Here is a 24,972-nt window from a genome sequence, read left to right on the forward strand (position 1 = left end):
GTGAGCACCCCATAGCCCTGTAGGCACTGGACGGGCACCCTATAGCTCTAGGGGCACCCCCAGGGACAGAAACCCCAAACAACACAACTTTTTTTATTTTTTTTTTTAATATTTCATCAACTTTACAGGGTTACAATTGTCTTAAATATTCTGAAGTTTAAATACAATCTGTATAATAATGTTATTATAAAATGTAAACTTTCAGTGTTTTTATTTTATTTTCTCTTTTTTTTTTTTTTTTTTTTTTTTTTTAATAATAACAATCAAAAGTTTCAAATACCTGAATGTTTTTGCAAAACTGAAATATTTCACCGGGGCTCCGGGTGCGCCCGAGGCCGCCGCTCTCAGAGGTAGAATGTGGTTTTTTAATTCTTTTTTTTTTATTATTCTTTTTTTTTTTTTTCGTCTTTTGTGGGTTTGTTTTTTGTTTTTTTTTTTTTCCTTTTTCATTTTTTACCTGAGTTAAGATATGCACGCCGGGTCAATGCGTCTGCAGCTGTGTCCGTTCCTTTTTTATATTTTTTTCGTTCCAAACCCCAGAGAAACTGATTTAGGCTCTTATTTTTTCTTTCTTTTTTTTTTCTTTTTTTTTTTCTTTTTTTTTTTTTTAAATCGATATGCAAAAAGAAAAATAAAGTGGAAGGTAATACGCTCTCAAAAAAAAAAAAAAAAGAGGGGGAGGGAAGAGGAAAGAGGGGAGGGGGGGGGAATAAAAATAATTAAAAAAAAAAAAACCAACCCCAAACAACCCGAAACAGTGACTGTACAAATGCAAAAAAAAAAAACTCGCTAAAATTAATCTAACGCCCACCCTGGGCACAAGAAATGCCGCCCCCCCCCCCCATGGGATTTCTCCTTATGGGGAGCTGGGCTGGATCCCAACAGCAGCAGGAGCTGGACGGAGCCCCCCCCCCCCCGGACACCCCCCCCTTCAATAAGGGACGGGGGTCCATGGAGCCACCAAGGGGCATTTCCAGCTCTGGAGAAGACGGGGGGGTGGGGGGGTGGGAAAAAAAAATAACAAAAGGCTGGAAAAAACCCCAAATCCCCTGAGATCGCCGCTTCCCCAAGCAAAAAAAAAAAATAAAAGGGGGGCGGGGGGGGTGTCCCACCAGCACAGGGCCCCCCCAACCCCTCCCCATCCCCCCCCCCGCCAGGCACCTGGGGAAGGGGGGGGGGGAAAAGAAAATACACCCTGTGCTCGAGGTCGAAACCTGAGGAATTGAGATACCGAGGTCTAAAAGTGGGGGGGGGGGGGGTGGAAATGGGACGTTTCGGTATCGGGTCGCGATTGTGTCTCACGCAGATGTGGGTGAACGTTTCGGAACCGGGGGGGGTGTAAAAAAAAAAAAAAAAAGTCTAAAAAAAATGGCAAAAAATAACGAAACTTGGGAACAGCTGGTGAGATAACCACGCTTAAAATAAATCCGGGGGGGCTGCGGGATGCTCCGGAGGTCCCGAAGGACGCGCCGCGTCCTTCGGGACCTCCGGAGCATCCCACAGCCCCCCCCCCGCCCTGCCCCATCCCCTCCCTAAATTTAATATTTTATACCTGTCCCCTCTAGGACACCCCCCCCCCCATATATCGCCTGGATCCTGCTCTCACCAAGCTGCTTATTTTGGGAGGAAAATACGCCCCAAATTGGCTTTGCACAGTAGTACTATTTTTTTTTTTTTTTTTTTTTGGCGGGGGGGGAGGACGGGGAATAAAAGTAAAAATTTGCTGGTTGCAGCAACGAGAGGAGAAAGGAGGTTCCCGAGCTCCCGTTTCCCTGATGAACACGAATATATATCATTTGCCTGTTAAAAGTTCCGATTCTCTCACTTTTTCTTCCCCCCCCCCAGCCCCCCCGAGAATAAAATAGAAGCTATTTACAACGAAACGATCAACCAACCACCTCTCAAAATCCCGTATCGCGAGTGTCGTTCTCGAAATAAAAAAGGGGGAGGGAAAAGGCTCTAAATGAATAAAATATCTCCCGTTTTCCAATTATTATTATTTTTTTTTTTTTTTTTATATCTTTTTTCGGTGCCGGGGGGGTTTCACTAAAGCTCGCGTCGGCAGGCGTCCGTGCGTCTGTCTGGAGGTAACACGAGTTAAAAAATAATTATAATAATAATAATAATAAATGTACAGTGCAAAGTGTGATGTGAGTGAGGTAAACGGTCCCGGACCGGCGCGGCGCAGCGGGACAGCCGGCGGCTCCGGCAAAACCCCCGGGCTAAAGCTTTTCTGCCTCGGAAAGAAAAATCCAACAACAGGAGAACAAGGGCAGAGCCCGGCGGGACCCTGGTGGGACCCCAGTGAGACCCTGGCCAGAGCCCAACCAGATCCTGATGGGATCCCCCTGAGACTCCGGTGAGACCCCGGCCAGAGCCCAGTGAGACCCTGGTGGGACCCCAGTGAGATCCTGACCAGACCCTGGTGGGAGCCTGGTGAGACCCCCGGTAAGACCCTGGCCAGAGCCCAACCAGACCCTGGTGGGATCCTGGTGGGATCCTGGTGGGACCTCCCTGAGACACTGGTGAGACATCGACCAGATGCCGGTGAGACCCTGGTAGGACCCCGGTGACACCCCGACCAGATCCTGGTGGGGACCCTGGTGAGACCCTGACCAGACCCTGGTGAGACCCTGGCCAGAACCCAACCAGATCCTGGTGAGACCCTGGTGGGACCCCCTGAGACTGGTGAAACCTTGACCAGAGCCCAGTGAGAGCCCGGCCAGAGCCCAGTGAGATCCTGGTGGGACCCTGGTGAGACCCTGCCTAGACCCTGGTGGGACCCTGGCCAGAGCCCAACCAGATCCTGGTGAGACCCTGGTGAGACCCTGCCTAGACCCTGGTGGGACCCTGGTGGGACCCCCCTGAGACTCTGGTGAGGCCTCGACCAGACCCCGGTGAGACCCTGGCCAGAGCCCAGTGAGACCCCGGTGAGATCCTGGTGAGACCCCGACCAGAACCTGGTGGGACCCTGGTGAGATGCTGACCAGACCCTGGTGAGACCCTGCCCAGACCCTGGTGGGACCCCAGTGAGATCTTGGTGAGACCCTGGTGGGAGTCCCGTGAGACTCTGGTGAGACCCTGACCAGACCCCGGTGAGACCCTGGACAGAGCCTGGTGAGAGCCTGGTGAGACCCCGACCAGACTTTGGTGGGACCCTGGCGAGACCCCGGCCCCTGCGCCCCGACCGCTGCCGGGTGAGGTGCTGCCGGCGCTGGGCCGGGGCCGGGGGGCCGGGGGCGTTAAGGCGAAGCGTTGTTGGAGGTAGAGCTGGGGGGCACGGCCAGCCCGGCCGGTGCCGTGGGGGGGACGCTGCCGCCGCTCCCCGTGCCGCCGCCGCCGCCACTGCCGCTGCTCCGGCTGCCGCCGCTGCCGCCGTTGCCTTTGGTGTAGGCAGAGGAGGGGAGCGAGGAGGAGGAGGAGGAAGAGGAGGAGGAAGGGCCGGGGGTCTGGGCGAACAGCACACCTGGGGAGAGAGCGGGGGGCTGAGCCGGGGGGCGGCATGGCCGTGCCATCACTGCCTGCGCATGCCGCGGCCGAAAATGGGGCTGACGCCGGTGGCGCACGGCGGGGGTGCTGGGGACGGCGGAGGCGGCGCTGCCCGTCCCTCACCTGTGTAGACGATACCGTTGATCTCAACCGACATGCTGATGCTGTTGGTGCCGTTGCTGCTCAGGCCGGCGGCGGAGTCCTGGCGGTTCTCTGCCGGGGCGGGAGGAGAGACGGGTTACGCGCCGCGCCGGGATCGGGGGCCGCGGCGGCTCTACCGGGGGCGGGGGGGACCAGGGGCAGCACTGACCTGGCGAGCGGGTGCCCTGGCTGTTGATGCGGATGCTCATGGGCAGCTGGGCCGTCATGGCCAGGAGGTTCTGCTGCAGCGCCCGCTGCATCAGCCGCTGCTGCTCGTCCGTCACCAGCGCCATCTTCTTCTCCGGTGGCTCCCCCGACTCCAGCTTCTCCCGCAGCTGCTCCAGCGCCGCGGCTTGGGCGGCCGCCGCCACCTGCACCGCGGCCGCCTGGGCTGCCACCACGGGGTGGCCGGCCAGCGAGACGGGGAGCCGGCTGGGCATGGAGATGGGGATGGGGGAGTCCTCTTCTGCAGGGGCAGAGCGGGCCGTCAGGAAGGTGGGGGGACAGGGACAGACGGGTGCCACCGCCCCAGGGTGTCCCCAGCCCCTCTGTGCCTCATGGCCGCGTCAGAGGCTGCCCAGCACCTCCTGCTCCTCCAAGGGCCAGAGCCGGGCGACCGGAGTCCAGGTCCCCAGAAAAAACCCCGGTGCCCAAAGCTCGGGGAGATGACGGGACTGTGACCCCCCCAGCTCTGCGTCCCCGCTGCCAGGAGGGGACTCAGCCCGCAGCCAGGACCCCGTGGCGGCCGTTACCTTTCTTGATCTTCTGGACGGGAGCGATGGACCCGCCGTTGGTGGCGGAGGCCAGCCCCAGCGCCGGCACCGGCAGCTTGGGGGAGGAGAGGAGGCCATGGGTGCCGCCGGGCGAGTAGGTGAAGAGGGAGCTGCCGAAGCCCTGCCGGCGGCCCTCCCGCCGGTTGCTGTCGATGGCCGCCTGCAGCTCGTTGGGGTTGCTCAGCCCTCGCTTCTCACATTCGTAGGGGTACAGGTACTTCATGTACCTGCCGGCGGAAAGGGACGGGGACGGTGACGTGGCGGCCGGGCACCCTCGTGTGCCACCCTTTCCCTCCATGCCACCCCTTCCCTCTCCACCATCCCCGGAGCGGGGTTCCCCCCGGCATCCCCCATCGCCGGAGCTGCTCCCCATCACCCCAAGCCCCCCGCCCCGCCGAGCCCCCGCCGCTCACTGGGTGCGCAGGGTGAAGGCAGCGCTGGTGATGGAGGTGGGCAGGTTCAGCCCCTTGGTGATCTCCCGCCACAGCTTCTTGTTGATCACCTCCACCAGGCCGCCCTTCTCTGTCACCAGCGTGTACAGCATGTACAGGTCCAGCACCTGCTTGGCCATGATGGGGATCCGGTTGACGGGGGTCCCTGGGGGAGCGGGGGGGAGGTGAGAGCGGGTCTGGGCTGCTGCTTCTCGCCCCCAGGCAAAGAGGGGGAGAAGCCGGCGAGACCCCCAGCGAGGCAGCGGGGGGGGGTCCTGCTCCTCCCTTCCCTTCCACCATCCCCTTCTTTCCCCCTGGAGACCACCCCCCTCGCTGCCGTCCGTCCCGTTGTCGTCCCCCCGCCGTCCCCCCCACCCCGAGCACCGTCCCCGCGCACAAAGGAAACAGAAACTCGCAGTTTTCGGCCGCAGCCCCCGAAACGGGGGCCGAGCGCGGTTTCTCAGGCTGAGGTTGGCGGCACCCGGCAACAGGAGTTATTTATAACGGCGGCGGCGCTTCCCGGCCGCGAGGGTCCCGCCGAGCTGGGGGCCGCACGTGCATAACGGGGCGGGGGGGGGGTCACCCCTGTGGCGACGGGGACGGGGCTGCAGCCTCTCCTCCCTCCTGGGGGTCTCTGCTCTGCCGGCACCGGTGGGATCGAAGTCTTGGGGGGGAACCCATCCGCGGCGGTGCCGGCCCCCCGCCCCCCCCCACACTCCCCGGCACGCACACGTGCTTCCCCCAGCGCCCGCCTGACAAAAGGCTGCGGGCAGCCATGCGTCAGCATTTCCAGCCCTGTTTTCCACGCAGGAACCAGACCCTCGACCAGAGCAACGCTTCGCTTTCAGCCTTTTCCAACCCCCCCCGCCCCACGTCGGCGCCCACCCCCTGCCAGCCCGGGCAGAGCGGGAGGGCTTGGGGGGGGGGGCTTCACCCTTTGCAATAACCCCGTGGGAGGAGGCGAAGCCAGGGTAGACATGGCCAGGAGGGGCCGGAGCCCGCGGGGAGGGGGCTGCGGGTCCCCGGTTGCCGTGGGCTGGGCGAGGGGGGGCCGCAGGCGCCGGATCCAGCCCAGCAGGTTTGACCCCGCTGCGCAAAGAAGTTAAAAATTAACCATCGTCCCGGCCGGAGCGGTGACCTCGGGGCTGTAACGAGGGGGCGAGGAAATGAGCCCCTGACCCCCTGGTTGGGGGGGGACGGGACAGGGCGGGGAGCGAGGTGGGAGTGCGATGCGGGGGGCTCACCTCGCTTCTGCATGAAGCTGAAGAGGTCGTCCAGGAACTCCTTCCTCCTGGGGTCCCCGTCCAGCTCGTACAGCTGTGCAAGGAGAGGAGAAAAACGCTCAGAAAACCCCCGTACCTGCGCCCCCCTCGCCGCCCCCCGCGCCCGGAGAGCCCCGGCCCCCCCACAGCAGCATCCCCGGGGCTTGTGCCCACCGGCCTGAGCCCGTCAGCTCGCCCTTCGGCTCAGGGGGGTCCCTGCACAGGACCAGGGGATCCTGGGGGTTCCCGCGGCTGGGGGCTGACCTGCGCCCGCGCCCCGGCAGGATCCCCGGCGCGGCGGTGCCATCCCCTGCCGGCCCCGCTCCGAGCTCGGCGCCGAAGCGCCGGTGCCGCAATGGCAGCACTGCCCCACGCCTGCCCCGCGGGCCCCAGCGGCTCCCACGCTGCAAGTGCCGCGATCGGCCCCCGGCTCCTCCCGGGAACGCCGATCCCGGTTATTTTTAGCATCCACCGCGTGCTGAGCGGAGCAACGCTTCGGCGTGATCCATCCTCCGCACCTGCAGCGCCGGAGGGAGGCAGCGCCGGGGGCTGGCGGGCTCGTGTGCCACGGTGCCACCTCGTGTGCCACAGCACGAGCTCCTGTGCCATGACATGGGCTCATGTGCCATGGTGCCAGCTTGTGTGCCATGGCACAGGCTCGTGTGCCATGGTGCCAGCTTGTGTGCCACGGTACGAGCTCTTGTGCCATGATACGAGCTCCTGTGCCATGGCGCGAGCTCCTGTGCCATGGCACATGCTCCTGTGCCACAGTGCCAGCTCCTGTGCCACGGTGCGAGCTCCTGTGCCATGGTGCGAGCTCGTGCCTGCCACGCTGTGCTCAAAGGGGGTCCCTGGGGGTACAGTGGCACACGAAGGCCATGACATGGCGAGGAGGGTGCTGAGCTGGACCCGGTCGGAGGACACTGTCCCGGCCGTGGCATACCACCGGCTGCCGTGCCGCCTGGCAGAGCCTGCTCCCCCCTGCCCGGCGAGGCCGGCACCGAGCGTGGTCTGCCCCGGCGAGGCTCCATGCCACCAGTGGGGTTGGCAGCCTCTCCTCCTGCAAGAGCATCTCCCCCCGTGGCTGCCGCGCTGCTCGAGGCGCGGCTGCCGGAGCAAACCCGGCAGGTCGAACGGCACCGTGCCGCGCCGCACCGCGTCGCTCAGCCGGCACATGGCTTTCCAGGCCAGGGCAGGCAGAGCCGGGCCAGGCTTGCGGCACAGCCGCGCCTCGAGCACCCGGTTCTGCTGGGGCAGCTTTTTGTCGGGACCCCACCCCGCGCCCGACAGCCCGGCACATTCCTGCCTGATTTATGGCAGCAGGATCTGCTGGCCTGAGCGCCCCGGCACGCAGGCAGGCACGCTACGCCGGCTCTGCCTCTCCCCGCTGCCGGCAGCCCCAGCCCAGCGCGGTTTCTGCCCCCAGGCTGGGAGATAATCCCCCCATACACACCAGGAGGGGTGTCGGAGCAGGGGCTGTGGGGGCAGGCGCTGCCCAGCCGCCACGGGGACGGACACCGCAGCCCTCGCCCCGTCCCCGCCGTCCCCTCGGTGCCGAGCGGCACCCGCTTTTCTCAATGACGACTTTGAACAACTGCCAGCGGGGCCGCGGCGGCGGCCGGGAAGGGGCTATAAATATGACCACGTAACTCAGCAGGCATGCACCGCGGGGCCGCCAACCGCGCGGCGGCACAGCGGCACGGTAACCGGGTCACCCATACGCCCGCGTGTCCCGCGGGTATGCCCGGCATGGCACTGGGGAGCGGGGGCCGCTGTCGCCCCGGCTGTGAGCGAGGGGTGCCAGCCCCCTCCTCCCGCTGCCTCCCCAGGAGGATCCGGATCCCGCAGGATTGAACTCCTCGCCCGTCGGCGCTGATCAAAGGGATCAATGGGGCCGCACCGATAAGAGGGGCAGGGCGCTGCAGGAAGGCCATAAACCCCCAGTTCCCCTGGAAACCTCGCCCGGCCCCCGCAAACCCCCCAGGGAAGGGGCAGGAGCCACCGTCACCACCGGCCAGACCCCTCAAAGCCCCTCTCCCAGTCCAGCGCCGCAGCAAGGGCTCCGGTGCGCAGGGGGAGCCCGGAGAGACCACGGCACAGGGGGAGCGGAGCGGTGATCCCAGCAGGGCAGGGGTGGGACGCAGCACCGCGGGCACTGCCGCGGTTTTTCGGGCTGAGCCGCGTGGGCTGCTCCCGACCCGGCGAGGGATGTTGGGCCGACGCCAATCCAGCCTCCCCCGTTTCCTCCAGCGGCTCGGAAAGCCGCACGCAGAGACAGGGCTTCCCCGGCGTCCGCCCGCCGCCGCGGCACGATCCTGCAGGGCGCTGAGTCCCCCCTGCCCGCAGCTCCATCGCCCCTGCCCCGCCACGGTTCACCATGAGCCCCGTTAACCCCGGGCCCGCACAGCTGGGGCAGAGGGTGCAGTACCGGCACTGCGGCGGAGACGCTGCATCCAGGCACTGTGGGGACCCCCACCGCCATGGGGACTCCCAGTGCCACGGGGACCCCCAGCACCACGAGGACCCCCAGTGCCGTGGGGAATCCCAGCACCGTGGGGACCCCCAGCACCACGAGGACACACAGCGCCATGGGGACCCCCAGCACCATGAGGACCCCCAGTGCCATGGGGAATCCCAGCGCTATGGGGAACCCCACCGCCATGAGGACACACAGCGCCATGGGGACCCCCAGCACCATGAGGACCCCCAGTGGCGTGGGGAATCCCAGCGCTATGGGGAACCCCACCGCCATGAGGACACACAGCGCCATGGGGATCCCCAGGACCATGGGGACCCCCAGCACCATGGGGAACCCTAGCGCCGTGGGGACCCCCACCGCCATGAGAACCCACAGCGCCATGGGGGACCCCCAGCACCATGGGGACCCCCACTGCCATGGGGGACCCCACTGCCGTGGGGACCCCCAGTGCTGTGGGGACCCCCAGCACCGTGGCGGCTCAGGCACAGGCACAATCAGCCAGCACCGAACGCGGAGCCATGCCAGCGCAGCGCAAGGCCGGAGCGGGGGTGGGGGGGTCACGAGCAACCTATTAACCCGCAGAGCTCTAAAAATCGATTAGCCGTTTATGAAAACATCAGTTCATTCAATTTTTATAAAGCCAGCTCTTAAATAAAGCCGCTCTCCCCCGGCTGCAGGCGGGAGCTGCGGCTGCGTTTGGGAAGGGACCAACGTGTTGGTTCATTTATTGCTGCGACCCCCCCGGGCCGTGGGCCACCCGCCCCGGGCTCAGTCCCGAGGGGAATGGTCACGTTTAAGAGGATGAAAGAAAATTAACCGTCAGCTGAGGAAAGCGTGCGCTGGGCGGGCTGCGGGGATTAGCGGCTGCCCCGTGTGCCGTCCTTCCACGCGCCCGCCAGCCCCGGTGGTCCCATGCCAAACTCCGCCGGCCGTGGCCGCTCTCCGGGTGAAGCCACGAAGGGTCACCGGGACCGGGGAGTGGAGGGAGCCCCGCTCCCGCCCGGCGCCCTCGAGGCCCTGCCGGCACACCCAGCCGCGGCTGCCGGGCAAAGGACGTTTCGCAAGCTGCCGCTTGTGGTTACCGGTGAGATTTCGACAGCTCGGCTGCTGCCCGCCGGCCGCCGCCACCCTGGAGCAGGGAGAGGGGCTCAGCCGGGCCAGGGCTCCCCTGTGCCAGGCATTTTCCTGGCTGAACCCCCAGGAGCCCCCCCCGAATCGGCTGGTGCGAGGGCGGCTTGCCGGGAAGCCGGGCCAGCGGTACCGCGTGGCAAGGACGTGCCCCGCCGTGGCCGGGACGTGCCCTGCGTGCAGCGCGGCGGGTGCCGCGTGACTGAGCGGCATCCGCCGAGCTGCCCCCGACCCCCCTCGCCCCCCGGGCACAGGCAGAGACGTGGAAGGGGGCAGAGACGAGCGACTTCCAGCAGCCCCTGGCAGGATTTCCTTGCATTGACGGCATCCCTCGCGTGCCGGGACACCTCGCTGGCGAGGACGTGGCAGAGGAGCCGTGCACCCCTCAAACCCCGAAAGGCAGCCCTGGGCATGATAGGAAAGTTTAGATATTGGGTCTCAAAATAAAAATTGAGGAACAGAAACATGTTCTCGTTTCAGTAGCGTGCGAAACCGAGCGGCGCAGCCGGGCTCGGCACGGACTGGCACCACCGGACCGAAATCAGCAGGTGCCGACCCCCCCCCGGCTGGCGCCGATGCCCTGCCCGCGCTCCGACACGGCTTCTGCCCGGCGCAAAGCCCGGTTCCCGGCGGGGGAAGCGTGGGCGGAGGCGGCGAGGTTGGGTGCAAAGGTAACGCCGGCCGCCGGGCAGCGAGCCGCGGGGAGAGGCCGCCCTGCCGCCGCTGACTCAATAGATTTACATTTCGTAATTAGGGAGGCCGCAGGGAGGTGGAAACGACTTAATCTGTAACGCAGCTGCCCCGAGAATATCCTCTTACCGTGGGGAGGCCAACCCGGCCTCGCCGCCCCACTGATGGGTCCCCACGGCGAGAGTGCGGTGCCAAGGGATGCCGCGACCCCAGCCGGGATGGGGCGACAGGAGACACCCCCCGGGAACCCCCCCCCCGTGCCCGGGGATCTGGCCCCGTGCGCCCAGTGCTCACCCAGCACAGGGCGAATGCCCGCCACTGCCGCTTGCCCCGGCACCACCGGCACGGCCGGCTCTGCGCCGCGGTGCCCGACCCACCTTGCCGCCGGTGCAGCCCCCACCGTCCCCGGCCCCCGTCCTTGTGGCCGGCTGAGGACGAGGTGCCAGATGGCCGTTGCCAGCAGATATATAATTAAGTGGAGGAGGAATTAGGAAGGCGGCGGGCGGGCGGGCGGGCGGCACTGACCCCGCACCCCCAGCGCCCCGGCAGGATGCCGGCCCGGCGTTTGGTGTGGATGACCGGATTAATGTTTCAAACCAGATTACGGGGAAAATCCCAACCCCTTGGCTTTCAAAGGGCTGGCGGGGAGGCGGCCCCTCGGCAATGCCAGGAATGCAGCAGAGAGCCCTCGGCACGGGAGCGGTGCGTGCCGGGGGTCCGCCGGGAGGGACGGAGATAACCCCCACCCCCCCCCACCAGCAGCCCACCGCTCCCCCCCGAGCTGCGGGCAAGGAGGGCAATTAAAGCAGGGAGGGGAAGCGCCATTTAATGAGGCTCTCGCAATGCCGGGGGCTCACGCCGGAGCCGCGCGAGTCTCCCCATCGGCAGGACCCCCCCCCACCAGGGACCCCCGCGCAGCCAGCAGGGGTGTGTGGGGCTGGGGCAGCAGAGCAGCCCATGTCCCAGCGTCCTGAGCCAGCGTCACGCGTCCGAGTTAACCCCCCCCCCCGGCCCCCCACGGCTCGGTTCCGGGTTTTCGAGCCTCGGGGAATAATTTTCAATGTTTTTTTTTTTCCCCCCATCGCCAGGAAGTCTCGACACTCCCGGCTTTCCTCCCTCCTCTTCGAAACCGGTTTGGGACGTGCACGCCGGGAGCCGGCGAGGGGGTGGAGAGACCCCCCCCAAGGGCCACAGCAGCAGGGACGGCGCGGGGGGGGTGGGCTGGGGACCCCTCCAGCAGAGCCACCCGCCTCGCGGGGGCTTGAATTTCCATATTTTGGGAAAAAATACAACAAAGGCAAGCCGCAGGGGATAGCCCACCCTGGAGAGGGGCCGGCGGCAGGTAGCAGCGACAACGTCCTCCCCGATGGATTCCAGCCCGGGCGGTGTGACCAGGGGCTGGGGCCGGGGGGGCTCCTTCTCTCTTTCTTTTCTTCCTTCCTTCCTCCGAGCCGGCCCCCGGAGACGCGTCCCTTTGTCCCGCTGACAGCCGAGGGGCGACGGGGAGAGACCGCGCACGCTAACGAGTTATTTAACGAAGGATAAACACGCGGGCGGTGTTTCCTGTCCCGCTCCCGGCCGGCGCACGCAGCCCCCAACCCCCGGCACGCCGAAGCACCCACTCCACGCCGATCGCACTCCAGGACCCTTCGCTGGGGCCGGTGGGGGCACTTCTTCAGAAAAAGAAAGTAATTTGTAAAAACTAGAACGAAGGGCTGGCAACCAGCCCCGAAATGAAGCGTTTCGGGTGATGCTGGTGAGGTGGTTTCCTGTAAGATGGTGGCTGAGTCAGGGCTGGGGGTGCCGAGGCTGCGCAGCCCCTTCCCCGGGCAGAGGAGCAGGGGGGCAGCGCCGGCAGGGCCCCCCCGCCCCCAGCTGCGGGGGTATGGGGTTTGCGGGGGCCGATCCCTCCCGGCGAAGGGCAAAGGGAGAGTCCGACCCCGGCACAGATCCCGCCGCAGATAAAGCGCTTGGCTTAGGGACGGGTCACCTCTCGCCATCCCTAATCCCCTGTGACCCCCCCCAAAGCACGGCCCCTCCTTGGGAAGGGGTGGCCGGGGGACAGGGGTGCTCACCCCCTCCCCAAACTCCCCCCAGAGAGACCCCCCACTGCCTTGCTCCCCAGCTCCGAGGCCGGCACGGGAGTCTCGCCCGCGCGGGACGGGATGGGGCCGGCTCCTGCCGCCGGCAACCGAGTCCACTGACCGGCCTGGCGGGATTCCTGCGGCCGGGGCCGCCCGGGGCGGGGGGCCGCTTCCGCGGGGGCAGCCGGGGCGGGGGCCGGGGAGCACGGGGGCCCTCGCCGCCGCGCTTCCCGTCGGCACTATTGTTCCCGCCGGTTCCCAGCATTGTCCCCTCCGCGGTCCGGCCCCGCCGCAGGTGCCTCTCCCCGACGGTGCCCCCTCCTCGGGCTGGGGACCCGGCGGGTGGCAGATCCACGGGCGCTCCCGCGGCACGGGGACGAGCCCAGGCGATCCCCAGCCATCGCCCCAAAGGTCTGGGGTCCCCGAGACCACCCGGCCTCAGCCCAGCACCCCCAAACCCCCCGAGCGATGCTGCGGCCGCATCCCAGACGTGGTCCCCCCCCCACCAGACGTGGGGGACAGGGATGAGCAGGAGCCCATGGTGCCGCGGGCAGCGTCCCATCCCAAACCAAGCCCCCCCCTCCGCAGATGTGGGTCCTGCGCGGACCTCGTGCTCAGCTCCATCACCTCCCCGGGCAGGAGCAGCCGTACGCGGGGGGACGCAGGCCAGTGTCAGCGCCGACACGGCGGGTGTCACCATGCCGCGGAGGGGGACCTTGAATGGGCGAATTAGTCGCCGTTTAACCTCCCTGACCCCCCATTGTCCGTGCGCCGCCGGCCGCCCTCCCCACCACACCGCGGGGCCGCTGCTGCCTGGCAGCCACCGGGACGCTCCGCGTGGATCCGCGTCCGTGTGCCGGAGCCACCCCGTTGCAGCCGGACACCGGGTCTGGACCAACGACGCCTCCCAGGACGGCTGCGCTGCCGCAGTTTTTCCCCTTCCCGCAGAGGAGGAAGCGAATCCTGCTGCAGCGGCACTTCCAGCCACGGTTTCAGAGGGACCGGCCGGGCGGCAGCGTGCCGGGCTCCGGCTAAAATAAAAACCCGTTCGGTGTCTGAACGTCGATGCGTGGCACGGGCTGCCGAGGGGTCACCGCCAAGCGGTGGGGGACAGGGGAGACGGTGCCCCCTGCCATGCCGAGAGTGGCCGGCCAGGGCGGGCGGCTGGGGGCCAGCCCGACAGCGGCACGGCGGCTCCCCCAGCCCTCACCACGTGCGTGCCGGTGCATGCCCTTGACACATGCTTGCTATCGCATCGGACCTTGTGCAAATATTAATTCAGTGGAGTCAGGCGGTGTTGGGAAAGCTCGTCCCAGGGAGCAACACCCAGGGCCTGGCTCGCACGCCGCCGGCGCAGCTCCCCGCGGGGACCCCGGCAAACCACGGCCGGAGCGGCAAAGCTTTTCCCAATGGAAGAGCGGTGCAAACCCTGGAGGCACCCGATGAGCCCCCACCTCGGGCTGTCCCTCCGCGTGTGCCCCCAGCCCTCCCCCGGGTGACACCCAGGAGGGCTGGCAGGTCGAGACCCCCCGGGTGAGGACCCGACCCGGGTGCGGGGGCAGCCGCACGGGCGGCCGCGTTAGCCCTCGCAGGCGAGCTGGGGTTTAAATTCCACCATATGTAAATGATCGTCTTAGAAAGGGGATCGCTGTAAGCCAGAGCAGATGAGTCACCCGGGGCTTCCACCGCCCGGGCCGGGGATTTGGCTAATTGCAAATCTGTTCCTGAAATGCGAGGTCCCGCACCTCCGAGGGACGGCCGCTCTGCCGATGGCCGCTCTGCCGACCCCGCCGCCGTCCCACCGCAGTGGGGGTCCCGGGGTTGGGGAGGGTGGCGGGGGGGGGGGGGAGGGGGTTCCCACCAGCCCCACGCGCCCCGGCCCTGCCCACGGGAGCTGGAAGAGGTCCAAGAGCCGCAGATGGTTTTGACAGGCAGCCAGCTGCGGGCCGTCAGCCCTGGAACCATCACCGCCCAGCTGCTCCGGCAGCGCCGAAACCTCGCCGGCTTCCTCGCGCCGCCGGCACTGAGGCAGCAGCGGAGCGATGCCAGCACCGGCAAAGCTGCCGCCCGACCCCGTCCCACCCCGGGGTGCCACATCGCAGGTGTTTGGGTCTCCGAAACCAGGCGCTGCTGCCTGAGCCGGGGGCAGGTGGGGAAACTGAGGCAGGAGGCTCAGCCCCTCGCCAGAGGGATTTAGGGCCAGCACCCACGTCTGCACCAGTGAGGTCCCTGAGCTGCCTGCTGCGGGGGGGGGGCAGGAAAGCCCTTTCCCGCAGGACCACCCCCGCCATGGTATGCGTCAGGAGTTGGGAACGGGGTGGAGACCCCCGTCCCCGAGCAGCCCCGGCACAGGGCGGGTTATCGCCAGCTCCGTCCGGAGCGGCGACACAGGCGGGGGCAGATGGAGTGAGCGATTGGAAGGGTCAGGGAGCGGGTCAGGAGCTGAGCCGAGAGCTGCGCCCCGAGCCCCCGATCCGACTGCCCCCGCGGGCTCAGGGCCGGCGAGTGGCCACGCAGGCAGTGCAGGCAGGTAGTGCAGGCAGGTGTAGCGTCAGGGACGTGCCCAGGGGAGAGCGGGGGGCTCCCCCCACCTCCAACCCGCCACCCGCCCCCCGATTGCGGCACGTCCGGCCGGGCCCCGGCACCGGCTGCCATTTCTCCTGTGGTTTGGGCCAGAAATAGGGCAATGGAGCAACGCTGTGCCCTTGCCCAACCGCTCCGCTGCCGGGCGGCTGTTTGCTTTGCTGACAAAGGACTTGCTTTTGCCTCTGCTCCTTTTTTTTTTTTTTTTTTTTTTTTTTTCCCTTCTTTTAAATAAACCCTCACTCCTGTTAGTTCAGCTGTGCCGGAGCTGGGAGGTGGCCGCCTCCTCTGTAGCCCATGAATCAGTCCAGGGGGCTGGGGCTCTGCGGGGACCAGGGCTCTGGGGCTCCTAGAGGGACCCCAGTGGCGATGCCCAGGCTGGGGGGAGCCAGTCCGGCTCCGGAGACAAGGGGTGTCGGGGGGACAGTCCACCCCGTAGCAAACAAAATCAACCGGGCGAAGGTGCTGGCTGGCCACCCATGGCAGAAGGGGCATGTCCCCCGTCTCCCACCTTGTTAATTAACCCGAGTCTTGTTGGGACAAACGGCTTCACACGGTGCCAGGACCGGCAGCGGGGGCTGAGCCGGCTGCACGGGCACCCAGGTGTCGGGCTGGGGGAGGCACTCGGCCGCTAAGCCGCTCTCGCCAAGAAGTCCCTGACCCCCGGCCGGGGATCCAGTGGGATTACAACTCCGGGAAGGCTCCCTGAGCGCGGTGAGCTGATTACCGGGCTGGAGCCCCGGCAAGGAGCACCCTTCAGCGAGCGGGACGGCGGCACCGGGCGAGACGGGCAAAGGCTGAGCGCGATGGGGAGGACGCGGCCCCTTCTCCCGGGAGGGGTCCAACCTCCCACTGAACCGCGGCCCCCCGCACCCCATCCCGCTCCGGTCCCCTCCTCGCCCTCGTTATCTGCTACCGGCCCGGCCAGATGCCGCAATCGCCTCCTCCCGGTGCAGAAGCACCCAGCCGGGGGCCCCAGGGCGATGCCCTTTATCTGTGCCCCCCCGCCACGCCACAGCCCCGGACGGAGCAAAACTGCCTTTGTTGGGGGGGGGGACGGCAGCCCCCGGCCAGGGACAGGGCTCGGGTGCCCCTTTCCCTGCGCAGGGGCCCCCTCGCCCTCCCCGGGGGCGGCTCATCCGCTCGGCTGGCTAATGCAATAAAGCTCTAATCAATATTTTAAAGAAAGTAAATGGACCCTCCCGCCCTCGTTAAGAGGCCGCAGGGCCCCCGCTCCCCGGGACGGCTTTGGGGCTTTTTAAATAAATATAATCCAAGGGGAGAAAGGGGTTCAGGGCCCCGCGCCGGGGGCTCTGCTGCCCTGGGGGGCAGAGGGGACCCCCCGCACCTTAACCCGAGCTGGGGGTTCTGCACGGAGCTCCAAGCCCGGTGGCTTGGGAGGAAAATTGGGCTTTTCCTCAGCCCGCCCGGACCCTCCCGCAGTTCTGCCAGGAAAATCCTGGCTTCATCTTCCCGGGAGCCACCACAGCTCAGCCCTGGCTGGTCACCAGGCATGGAAGCGGGCAGGGTGGGGGTCCAGGCTGGCGCCCCCAAGCCCAGCATGCGCCCACCCAGGCTGCAGAGTTGCTTTTGGTTTATTATTTATTTTTTTTTACCCACCCCGCCCCCCCCAGCCGCTGCACTTTGAAACGCCGTATCTCCGGGGAGCGCTGCTCGGCACAAGATAAGGGCTGAGGTTTTTGCCCCCCCACGTCCCACCGCTGTGGTGCAGATCTCCCACCACCACCCCTCCATCCCCCCCCAACGCAATGAACCCTGCCAGCACCCCACCGCCAGCACCCCACTGCCGGGCAGCCTCCCCCCGGCACCGCCGTGGCTTCTTAAAGCCTACGATGCTTCCTGCGAACCCGAGCAGAGATGGGGGGGGGTCAAACATCAGCCTGTGGCACCCCAAAGAGAGGAGGGGGACCCCCAAATGGGGCACCCCAGAGGGAGCCCAGCGGCTGCTGGGGCCATGGAAGCACCGGGAGGAGCGGGAGATGGACCCCCCCACACACAGGTGCCCCCCTTCCCCCCTGCAGGACACGGTGACGGGGTGACGGGGTGCATGTGCCCGGAGAGCGCAGGAAACTCCCGAAGGGGCAGGGGCAGGAAACTCCGTCCCCGTGGGCTGCGACGCACCCAGGGCTCGGGCTCCCGGTATTAGTAGGGCGCAGTAATAGCGGTAACGAAACAGAAAGGTCAGGAGGGGGGTTCTCTGCGGGGCACGGCATAGCGCCCCCCCCCCTCACCCTCCGGGGCCAGGGTGCAGCCATCAAAGCAGGTTTTTCCCCGGCAGCCCCCGCAGCGCGCCGCCGGCCAGGCATTACGCAGCACTTTGCGGCGGCAGCACGCAGCAGCGCCGGATTTTTGGCAGGGGTTGGCTGAGCCGCTCGTGCTCCGGCGGCTCGTCAAAGCCCGGCTGCCCCCCGCGAGCATCGTGACGGCAAACGCGTGTGGTGCGAGCCCCAGTGAGCCCAGCACTGGCCACCGTGCCCCCGGTGGGGTGTGCTGGGGCTCACCTTGACCCCCCACGGCTGAGCCCGGTTCGGGGCTGGCAGCCCGGACACGCCGCCATCGCCCGTGCCTTTTGGGGTGAGGTTAGAGATGATCCCAAACCTAAACGGGAGTGAACGCGGCCCCGGCACCGCTGTGCATCCCAGCATGGCGGCAGCGTGGGGCAACGTGGTGACATCCCACCAGACCCCTCCGACCCCGTGCCGCCACCGGCGGGGATACAACAGGCGTGAGATCAAAAGGAAAGCGAGTCATCCCCTGCTGCCAGCCAGTGCGGGAGGACGTGGCGGCCATTCCCCACGGGGAGCCTCCTCCCACCCCAAAAATGCCCCTTTTCCCCCCAACAAGGAGCCATCAAGCCCTCGGCAGCCGCTGCCCCCCCGACCCCCCGCCGCGGCAGGGGCTCCTTTGTTCTGCTGGCGGCGCGGGCAGTGCCCCGGGTCAGTCGCCGAGCTGACCTCTGCCTGCGCGGTAGCCGTCCCCGGGGACGGGGAGGTGCCAGGCGCCGGCTCCCTAACCTCCATAACCTCCATAACTCTTCCTCGCGCCCTCCCCTTCCTCCCCAGTGAACCCGACCCCCTTCTCCTCCTCCTCTCCCTGCCCCCCCCCCCCCAGTTTATCCCAGGTTTGCCAGAACCTGTCCCAGACGGGTCAGTGACACCCCGCGGTGCAGCACGGGGACAGCCCCTGGCATATGCTGGGTTTCGGTGCGGAGACGGGCACGGGGACCTGAACGGTGGCTGTGCCCGGCGAGGACAGTGCCGTGGAGCACAGGGACCACCAGGACAGGGACGCCGGGGGTCCAGCGCTGGGCTGGGCCGTTCACCAGTGCCAGCACTGCCTGAGCTGGACCCCAACCTCAGGGAGCCCCGGAGGTGTCGGAGACGGGACCACCAGCCCTGGGGGGACCCCAGCCTGCATCAGAGACACCGAGAAAGAAATCAGAGTCACCCGCCTCCCCCAGATGAGCCCAGGCAGCCGCGGTTCAGACCAGGGAGGTGCTGGGGGGGCCAGCTCAGCCCATGCACGCAGCAGGCTGCACGCTCCCCGGAGAGCTGAGGCTCCCAGCGCCGTTTGCAAAACAAAAAAAAAAAAAAAAAAAAAGAGGAACCCTGAAACAGCCCCTTCCTCAAGCACCGTTTCCCCACCACAGCGGGGAGGCCCAGCACCGGCACAGCCACGCTCGCGGCACCGCATCCCCGCCATCCCTCCCGCATGGCGGGGCGGCGGGGGGAAGACCCAGCCGTGGTGCACCAGCACCCTGGTGCTGCCGGGGTTTCCCCCCACGCGAAGGGGTGGGAGCAGGGAAGGGGTGCAGCATCCCCCCGGCGCGCCTCGCTGTTTACATTCCTGCTGTTCCTTTCCCCGGCCGCGCCAGCTGGGCCGGGAACGGGGCGCTCGGGCAGCACGGCACGCGCTGGAGGGTGGCCAGGAGGAGCTCCCGGCCAGCGCCACGCCGAGCAACCCCCTGGCCCGGGTCCAGTGGCCGCGATCCAAGCGCCGGCGCGCTGACGTGCCGGGGAAAGCCTCTCCCGGTCAGGCTCTTCGCCTCCTCTCCTCCGCCCACGGCGCAGCCATGGCAGCTGCTTTCCTCCCCCCTCCGGCTGTTTCCACGATTAACCGCCGTGCCGGGATCTCCCTGCCCGACCCAGGAAGGTTTCCGCTGGGAAGCAAAAGTGGTGGGAGAGGGGAGGCTCAGCCCCTTTTTCCGGCACTGCCTGGGGGGGCAGAGGTGGGGAGGTGGCAGAGGATGCGCTGGGACCCGGGCTGGTGTCCCCAAGCGCTGCGGCGGGGGACACAGTGGAGGCTACGGCACGGTCCACGGCACATCTACAGACACTGCGGCAGCGCGGCACCACAGGTCCTGCCGACACCACCAGCCCCCAGTTTTCCTGTTGGATCCCGAGGGCCGGGAGCGATTGCCGAGCCGCCGGAGCTGGCGTATGGGTCCGGTACGGCACCGACACGGTGACAAACAGGAAGATCACGACTGCGGTATCGAAAAAAAGCCTTCTCACAGATACGAGATCACCTCCCCGGCCCCTCGCTCCCCGACCGGCAGGAAGCACAAAAGAGAAAAAACCACAAGAAGACGAAGCGGCGGTGGGTGCAGCGGCACGAGGGACGCACAGGGCAGAAGCATTCCATCCCTCCTTCCCCGCAGCCGGCCGGGAGCGCACCAGGGAGAGCGGCCACACGCTCCACGCTCGCTTGCGCTTTCTCCGCCAGCCCCGTTGCCGCATCCAGATGTGCCGGCAGATCCCGGCAGCCCCTTCCCCCTTTCGGGAGGGATGCGATGGCCCCTGCCCCTTCCCCGAAGGGGCCGTCGCATCCCTCCCAAAAGGCCACCGTGCCCCGGCCGCTCCATCTGGGTCCCATCTGCTGCTGTTGGCTCCCGTCCCTTCCCCCAGCCCTAAACTCCGATGTATTTAAACACACACATCAAAGGCACCGGGCAGCCCCCGGGGAGCCCCCAGCTCGCAGCACATTTCCTTCTATTAGCCGAAAGCGGGGCGCAAGCGAGCTCCGGCGCCGGGGAGAGAACAGGAGCGTGCCTTGCCTCCTGCCAACCCGGCTCGGCCGGAGCGGGGAAGGTGATGGAGGGGGCAGCCGGGGCACCTTCACCCCGCTTTCACTCTTTAGTGGCATTTTGGCAACGGCAGGGGAGCCCCCAAACATCCCCAGGGTCGGAGCCGTCCCACCGGGCACCACTTCCGCAGTGATGGGGAGCCCCCAGAAACGTTTTGGGGAGGGTGGAGAAGAAGAAATGGAGGAATCCCTTCAGATTTGCAGGTTTGGCGTGGTTTTTTCCATCATTTTCAGCAAGAATTCTCACGAGTCCCTACAGCAAACCCCATCACACAGCCCACCTGTGCTGGGGCCAGGCCACGGCACCAACCGGGACACAGGATCCCACTGGAGTCACCAACTGAAGCGACAGGGGAGGGGGCATGGCTGAGCCCAAGCCCTAAAACCCTGGAGAAATCCCACGTTTTAGCGGCAACGATGGCAGCTCCGTCAAAGAACACTGCCAGAGGCGGCACCGCGGCACTCGAGGACACAGGGACGCACAGCAGAGCTGAGACACAGGGGAGGGACGGGCACGGGGGGGGACACGCACGTCTCGGCGGGCACCTACTTGCTTGAACTGCTCCTCGTAGGTCCAGTCGCCATGGTCGGGCGCCGGCGGCGGGGGCTGCGCGTGGCCCAGTCCCGAGGGGAGCCGGTCTTGCCCCCCCGGCAGCCGCGGCGGCTCGCCCCGGTAATGCTGGGGAGCCGGGGGCTTGCGGAGCAGCAGGGATCCCGCGCCTGCCCGCACCGCCTCTGCCGAGCTGAGCCCTTCCTCTCCCATGTCTTCCTCCTCCTCATAGTCTTCCTCTTCCTCCTCTTCCTCTTCTTCCTCTTCCTCCTCCTCCTCGCCCAGGTCCTCTTCAAAGTCGTCTTCATCCCACTTGCCCTTCCTAGAGCAGGGGGGAGAGGAGAGAGCTGGTCCCACGCTAGGCAGGGGGCTGGGTCTCCAAAGCCGATCCCTCCACGGGCACCCCACAGCCGTGGGGCTGGCACTGCCTGCCCGGCACACAGAGAACCCAGTGCACCCCTGCCGGCGTGTGGCAGCCCCGCGGGGCACCTCCAGCCACCGGCATCCCAAGACAGTAGCTCCAGCGGGGAGCGGGGCTCTGCCAGATGGCGGCCAGCCTGTCCCCGGCCCCAGAGAAGACACGGGCTGGGAGGAGGCGGCCGCGAAGGCCCTGCATAATTTAAAGCCAGAAGACCAGGATCCTCTGTCACAGCCCCACGTGGCTCCCCGGGCAGAGATGAAATGTCACCCCATGCCAGCCTGGCACGAGGAATCACAGCTGCTGAGCTGCTGCTGCTGCTGCTCTCGGTGCCTCCTGCTCCGGGACGTCCCGACGGCACTAACCCACCTCCCTGCCCCAAAGCTGCAGGAACCGGCCGCCCAACAGCGCAGGCAGCCCCCGGCTGCCACCACCACCCTCCCCTGCCCCAAAGGGAAGCTCATGTCCCCAACCAGCCGTGCCAAAACCCTCCGGGCCCAGATGGTGTCCCTGCCCCTTCCCTGAGCCCCTAAGAGCTGCTACAGCCTGTACTCACAGATCCTCCTCCTCCTCGGAGCCCATCTCCTGCTGGTACCCGCCATCCTCCTCCTCCTCCTCGCCGCGGTCTTCCTCCTCCTCCTCGGAGGCCTGGCTCTCATCCGACAGCCCCGGGCTGGACGAGTGGCTGAGGCCGGCGGCTGCTGCCCGCATGGCAGCCAGGGCGGCCATCTGCGCCCGCTGCATGTGCGCGCTCTCAGGCTCCGCTCCTTCCTCCGCGGGCGCCGGGGCCGGATCCTGGCTGCGGGCACGGGCCGGAGTGGTGGCGGGGGGCTGCCCCGCGGCCGGTGGGGGCTGCGCGGGGGGCGGCGTGGAGCGCTGCTGCTGCTGCTCCTGCTGCCGCGCTTCCAGCGCCTGCTGCAGCCGCGCGCGCTGCTGCCGCTGCAGGTTCTCCATCACCGCCTGCAGCTTCATGGCTCTGCCAGCGGGCGGCGGGTCCCCGGGGGGGCGCAGGGCGATGCACCCGGGGGGCAATGCCCGGGAGGCGCGGGGGGCAGCGCCCGGCAGGCTGCCGCGCTCCAGCGGGGCTGGGGGCCAAGGCTGGGGAGCGCCGGGGGGAGCAGCCCTGCCAGGGGGCTGCCGGGGCCCGGGAGGGCGAGGGCAGCGGTGGGTCCGCAGCGCCGTCGGGGTGTCAGGGCAGAAGGATGTGCCCCCTGACCCCCTCAGCCTTGCCCCGATGGCTTCTTCTCTCAAGGGCTCCGGTGGGAGTCGTGGGCACGGGGCGGCTCGGTGGGATCAGGGTGCTGCGGCCACCAGCGAGCGAGACCTCGGCCGGCTCAGCAGGCAGCAGCGGCCCCAGGCATCGCCCCCTCCTCGCCGACCGGGCACTTTTGGGGGGCGGCAACTTCGGGGTGACGGCGGTGTCCCTCCGCTCAGGGCCGGGTGTCCCTAGTCCTTGGGTGCCCGCAGGCCTCGGCGCGAACCTGCCGGGGGAAGCGGAGAGAAGGGTCAGTGGGGCTGGCGAGCAGGAAGGAGTTAAAGACAGCGCAGGAGCCTCATTAATCTCGAGCTAATGAGATAGGGAGGCCGGGCCCTGCTGCTGGAGGGGGAAGGGGCCTGCCGGCCCCGATAGCCCCACCCGGCTCCCCCCCTCCAGCAGCGGATACCGGGACCCCAGCGCCCGAGATAACGGCCCCGCGGGAAGAACCGCCCCACGGGGGACATGCTGCAGGCGGGCGCGGGAGCTGGCGGGAGCGGGCAGAGGGGATCCTCGCCCTGGGGGGTCCCGGGTTTCCCCGGGGCCGCCTCCCGGGCAGAGCCGGGATCCCCGGAGCCCCGGTGGACCGGCTCTGCCCGCGACCCCCGCGCCTCCCCCCATCCCCGGGGGCTGCGGGCGGCTCGACCCTGCTTCACCCCGCCGGCCAGCACCCGGTATGGCCAGGGCCCCCGACACCCCCAACCGCCCCGGAGCTCCGGTGCAGCCGGCCCCAGCCCTCGGACGGACGGGGTTCCCTCCGCCGGTGCCGAAGGCGGGGGGGAGCTCGCCGCGCCGCCGCCCGGTAGTGCCACGTACGGGCGCATCGCCTCGGCCCCCCGCACCCCGGGACTCCCGCGGGACCGGCCCGGGGCGGCGGGGCCGGCAGCGATCCCGTCGGTTCGGGAAAGAGGAACCCATTCCAGCGCGGGCGGGGGCTGCTGCCCGGTGGGCGGCAGCCGCTTCCCCCCCGGCTCGCTACAGTAGCCGCCGCATCCGCTGCCGGCCCCACCGCGCTTGTCCCGGGGCTACTGCCGCCGAGGGGAACCGGCACCGGGGCTGCGGGAGCGGGGCGGCCGCTCGGGCACTGCCCGTGCCTCAGTTTCCCCTCCCCACCAGCCGAGCTCCGTGCCGGGCGCCGGCCGTGAGCACAACCGGAGCGGGACCGGCCCCCGGCCCCGCCTCGCCACGAGTCACCGGGTCACTCAGTGCCAGCACCGGGAACCGGGAGCGGGGCCGCCTCTCGCAGCCCACCCCGGGCCCGGGCCGTGCCACCGCGTGGAAACCGGAGCCCGGGGACCGTCCCTAGGCGGAGGGGCCCCGGGCCGGCGGCCGCCGTGACCTTGAGCCGTGCCCCTTTGTCCCTCCCGGCCGCGGGGGCCCGGTGCGGTGGCGGCGGCCCCCGCGTCCCCCGGGGCAGGTGCTCGAGAGCGACAGCGGCTCCGCCGGGCTAAAAATACGCGGCGGCGGGCGGGGGTGCGAGGAACGGGGCCTTTGTGCCACCGACACCGGGCCCAGCCGCAGCCGGACACCCCCACCCTCTGCCCCCGGACCCCGCCGGCCTCACGGCACCGCCGGGGCTCCGCGGGGATGGAAGCGAGGAGGAAGAGGAGCAGGACGGGGAGCCCGGGCCCGGCGGGTGCCCGTCCCCAGGGACAGACTGGGGGTGGGGGGGCCGCGGGAGAGACGCCCGGGGCGGGCAGGGGGCTCGGCCCCGGGGCAGAGCCCAGCCCCGGCGGCACGTGGCACCGGCTGCGCCTCGCCCGGCGGCCCCGGGACAGGGGTGGGGGGGCCGGCCCCATGAACCAGGGGGCAACGGCCGCTCCCGGGACAGAGCACGGGGCCCGGCTGGGCCATCAGCTCCCACCCAGCCCAGCACGGAGCCGCCCCCGGCCCCCTCCAGCGGCCGGAGCCCCGGGAGGCCGCGGGTCCGGGGCTGCCCCGGCCGGGGGCAGAGGGCGGCAGCGGCACCGTCCCGTCTCGGCGGTGGAGGGTCGCGGGTGGGGTGGGGCGGGGCGCGGGGGACTCTAACCGGCCGGCCAGTAACGCCCGCGGGGGCCGGAGGGTCCGGGCGGGCGCGGGGGCGTGCCAGAGGCGGGGGGGGGGGGCCGGCCCCGCGCGGGGGAAACGGTCGGTAACCGGCCGCGGAGGGGAGGGGGCGCCCTGATCCCGCCCAGCAACCGGCCGCGGGAGTCCCAACCCTCCCAGCGGACGCGGTCGGTCCCCGGTCCCGGTCCTGCCCAGCCCCCGAGCGCGGGGGGAGACCCCGACCCCCGTTACCGGCCGCGGGGGGGTAGGGGGTGTCCCGATTCCGGTCGCGGCACCGTCCGCGGGGCCGGTACGGCGGCGCGTCCCCGCTTACCCGGTGGAGGCCGTGCGCCGCGAAGCCGCATAGCAGCCGCGGCCGCCCGGGGCTCGGGCTGCGGCGGGGCCGGGGCGCGATCGCTGCCCGCACGGCGGCTGCTCTCCCCGCGGGCGGGCGGCGGGGCCCGGCGCTGCCCCGCCCCGCCTCCCCATTGGCCCGCCGCGCCCGCCCCGCCCCGCGCCGCCCCGCCCCGAGTCGCTATTGGCCCGCCGCACCTCCGG

At 68.0% G+C, this 24,972-nt stretch overlaps 1 protein-coding gene across 1 annotated transcript; it reads right to left on the minus strand.

Moving 5' to 3' along the window:
- Positions 1–1,688: 1,688 nt before the first annotated feature.
- On the minus strand, positions 1,689–24,859 carry ARID3A (AT-rich interaction domain 3A). Its single transcript, XM_063357832.1, has 9 exons — positions 24,749–24,859; positions 21,691–22,615; positions 20,717–21,038; positions 6,079–6,151; positions 4,817–5,000; positions 4,383–4,630; positions 3,800–4,096; positions 3,613–3,702; positions 1,689–3,466 (listed from the first exon to the last, which is right to left on the minus strand). Exons 2-9 carry the CDS (start codon positions 22,104–22,106, stop codon positions 3,243–3,245), a joined length of 1,854 nt encoding a protein of 617 aa, XP_063213902.1. The 5' UTR covers positions 22,107–22,615; positions 24,749–24,859; the 3' UTR covers positions 1,689–3,242.
- Positions 24,860–24,972: the final 113 nt, after the last annotated feature.

The sequence above is a fragment of the Chroicocephalus ridibundus genome, chromosome 22 (assembly GCF_963924245.1).
Source record: "Chroicocephalus ridibundus chromosome 22, bChrRid1.1, whole genome shotgun sequence".
Lineage (NCBI taxonomy): Eukaryota > Metazoa > Chordata > Aves > Charadriiformes > Laridae > Chroicocephalus > Chroicocephalus ridibundus.

Bases quoted from the DNA above. Each gene is read 5' to 3' on its own strand.
- ARID3A (XM_063357832.1), bottom strand. From the start codon at position 22,106: ATGAAGCTGCAGGCGGTGATGGAGAACCTGCAGCGGCAGCAGCGCGCG. The intron at 21,039-21,690 runs GTGAGTACAGGC...CCCCTGCTCTAG, and splicing joins TCCGAGGAGGAGGAGGATCT to GAAGGGCAAGTGGGATGAAG. The intron at 3,703-3,799 runs GTCAGTGCTGCC...CCGCCCCGGCAG, and splicing joins CCAGGGCACCCGCTCGCCAG to AGAACCGCCAGGACTCCGCC.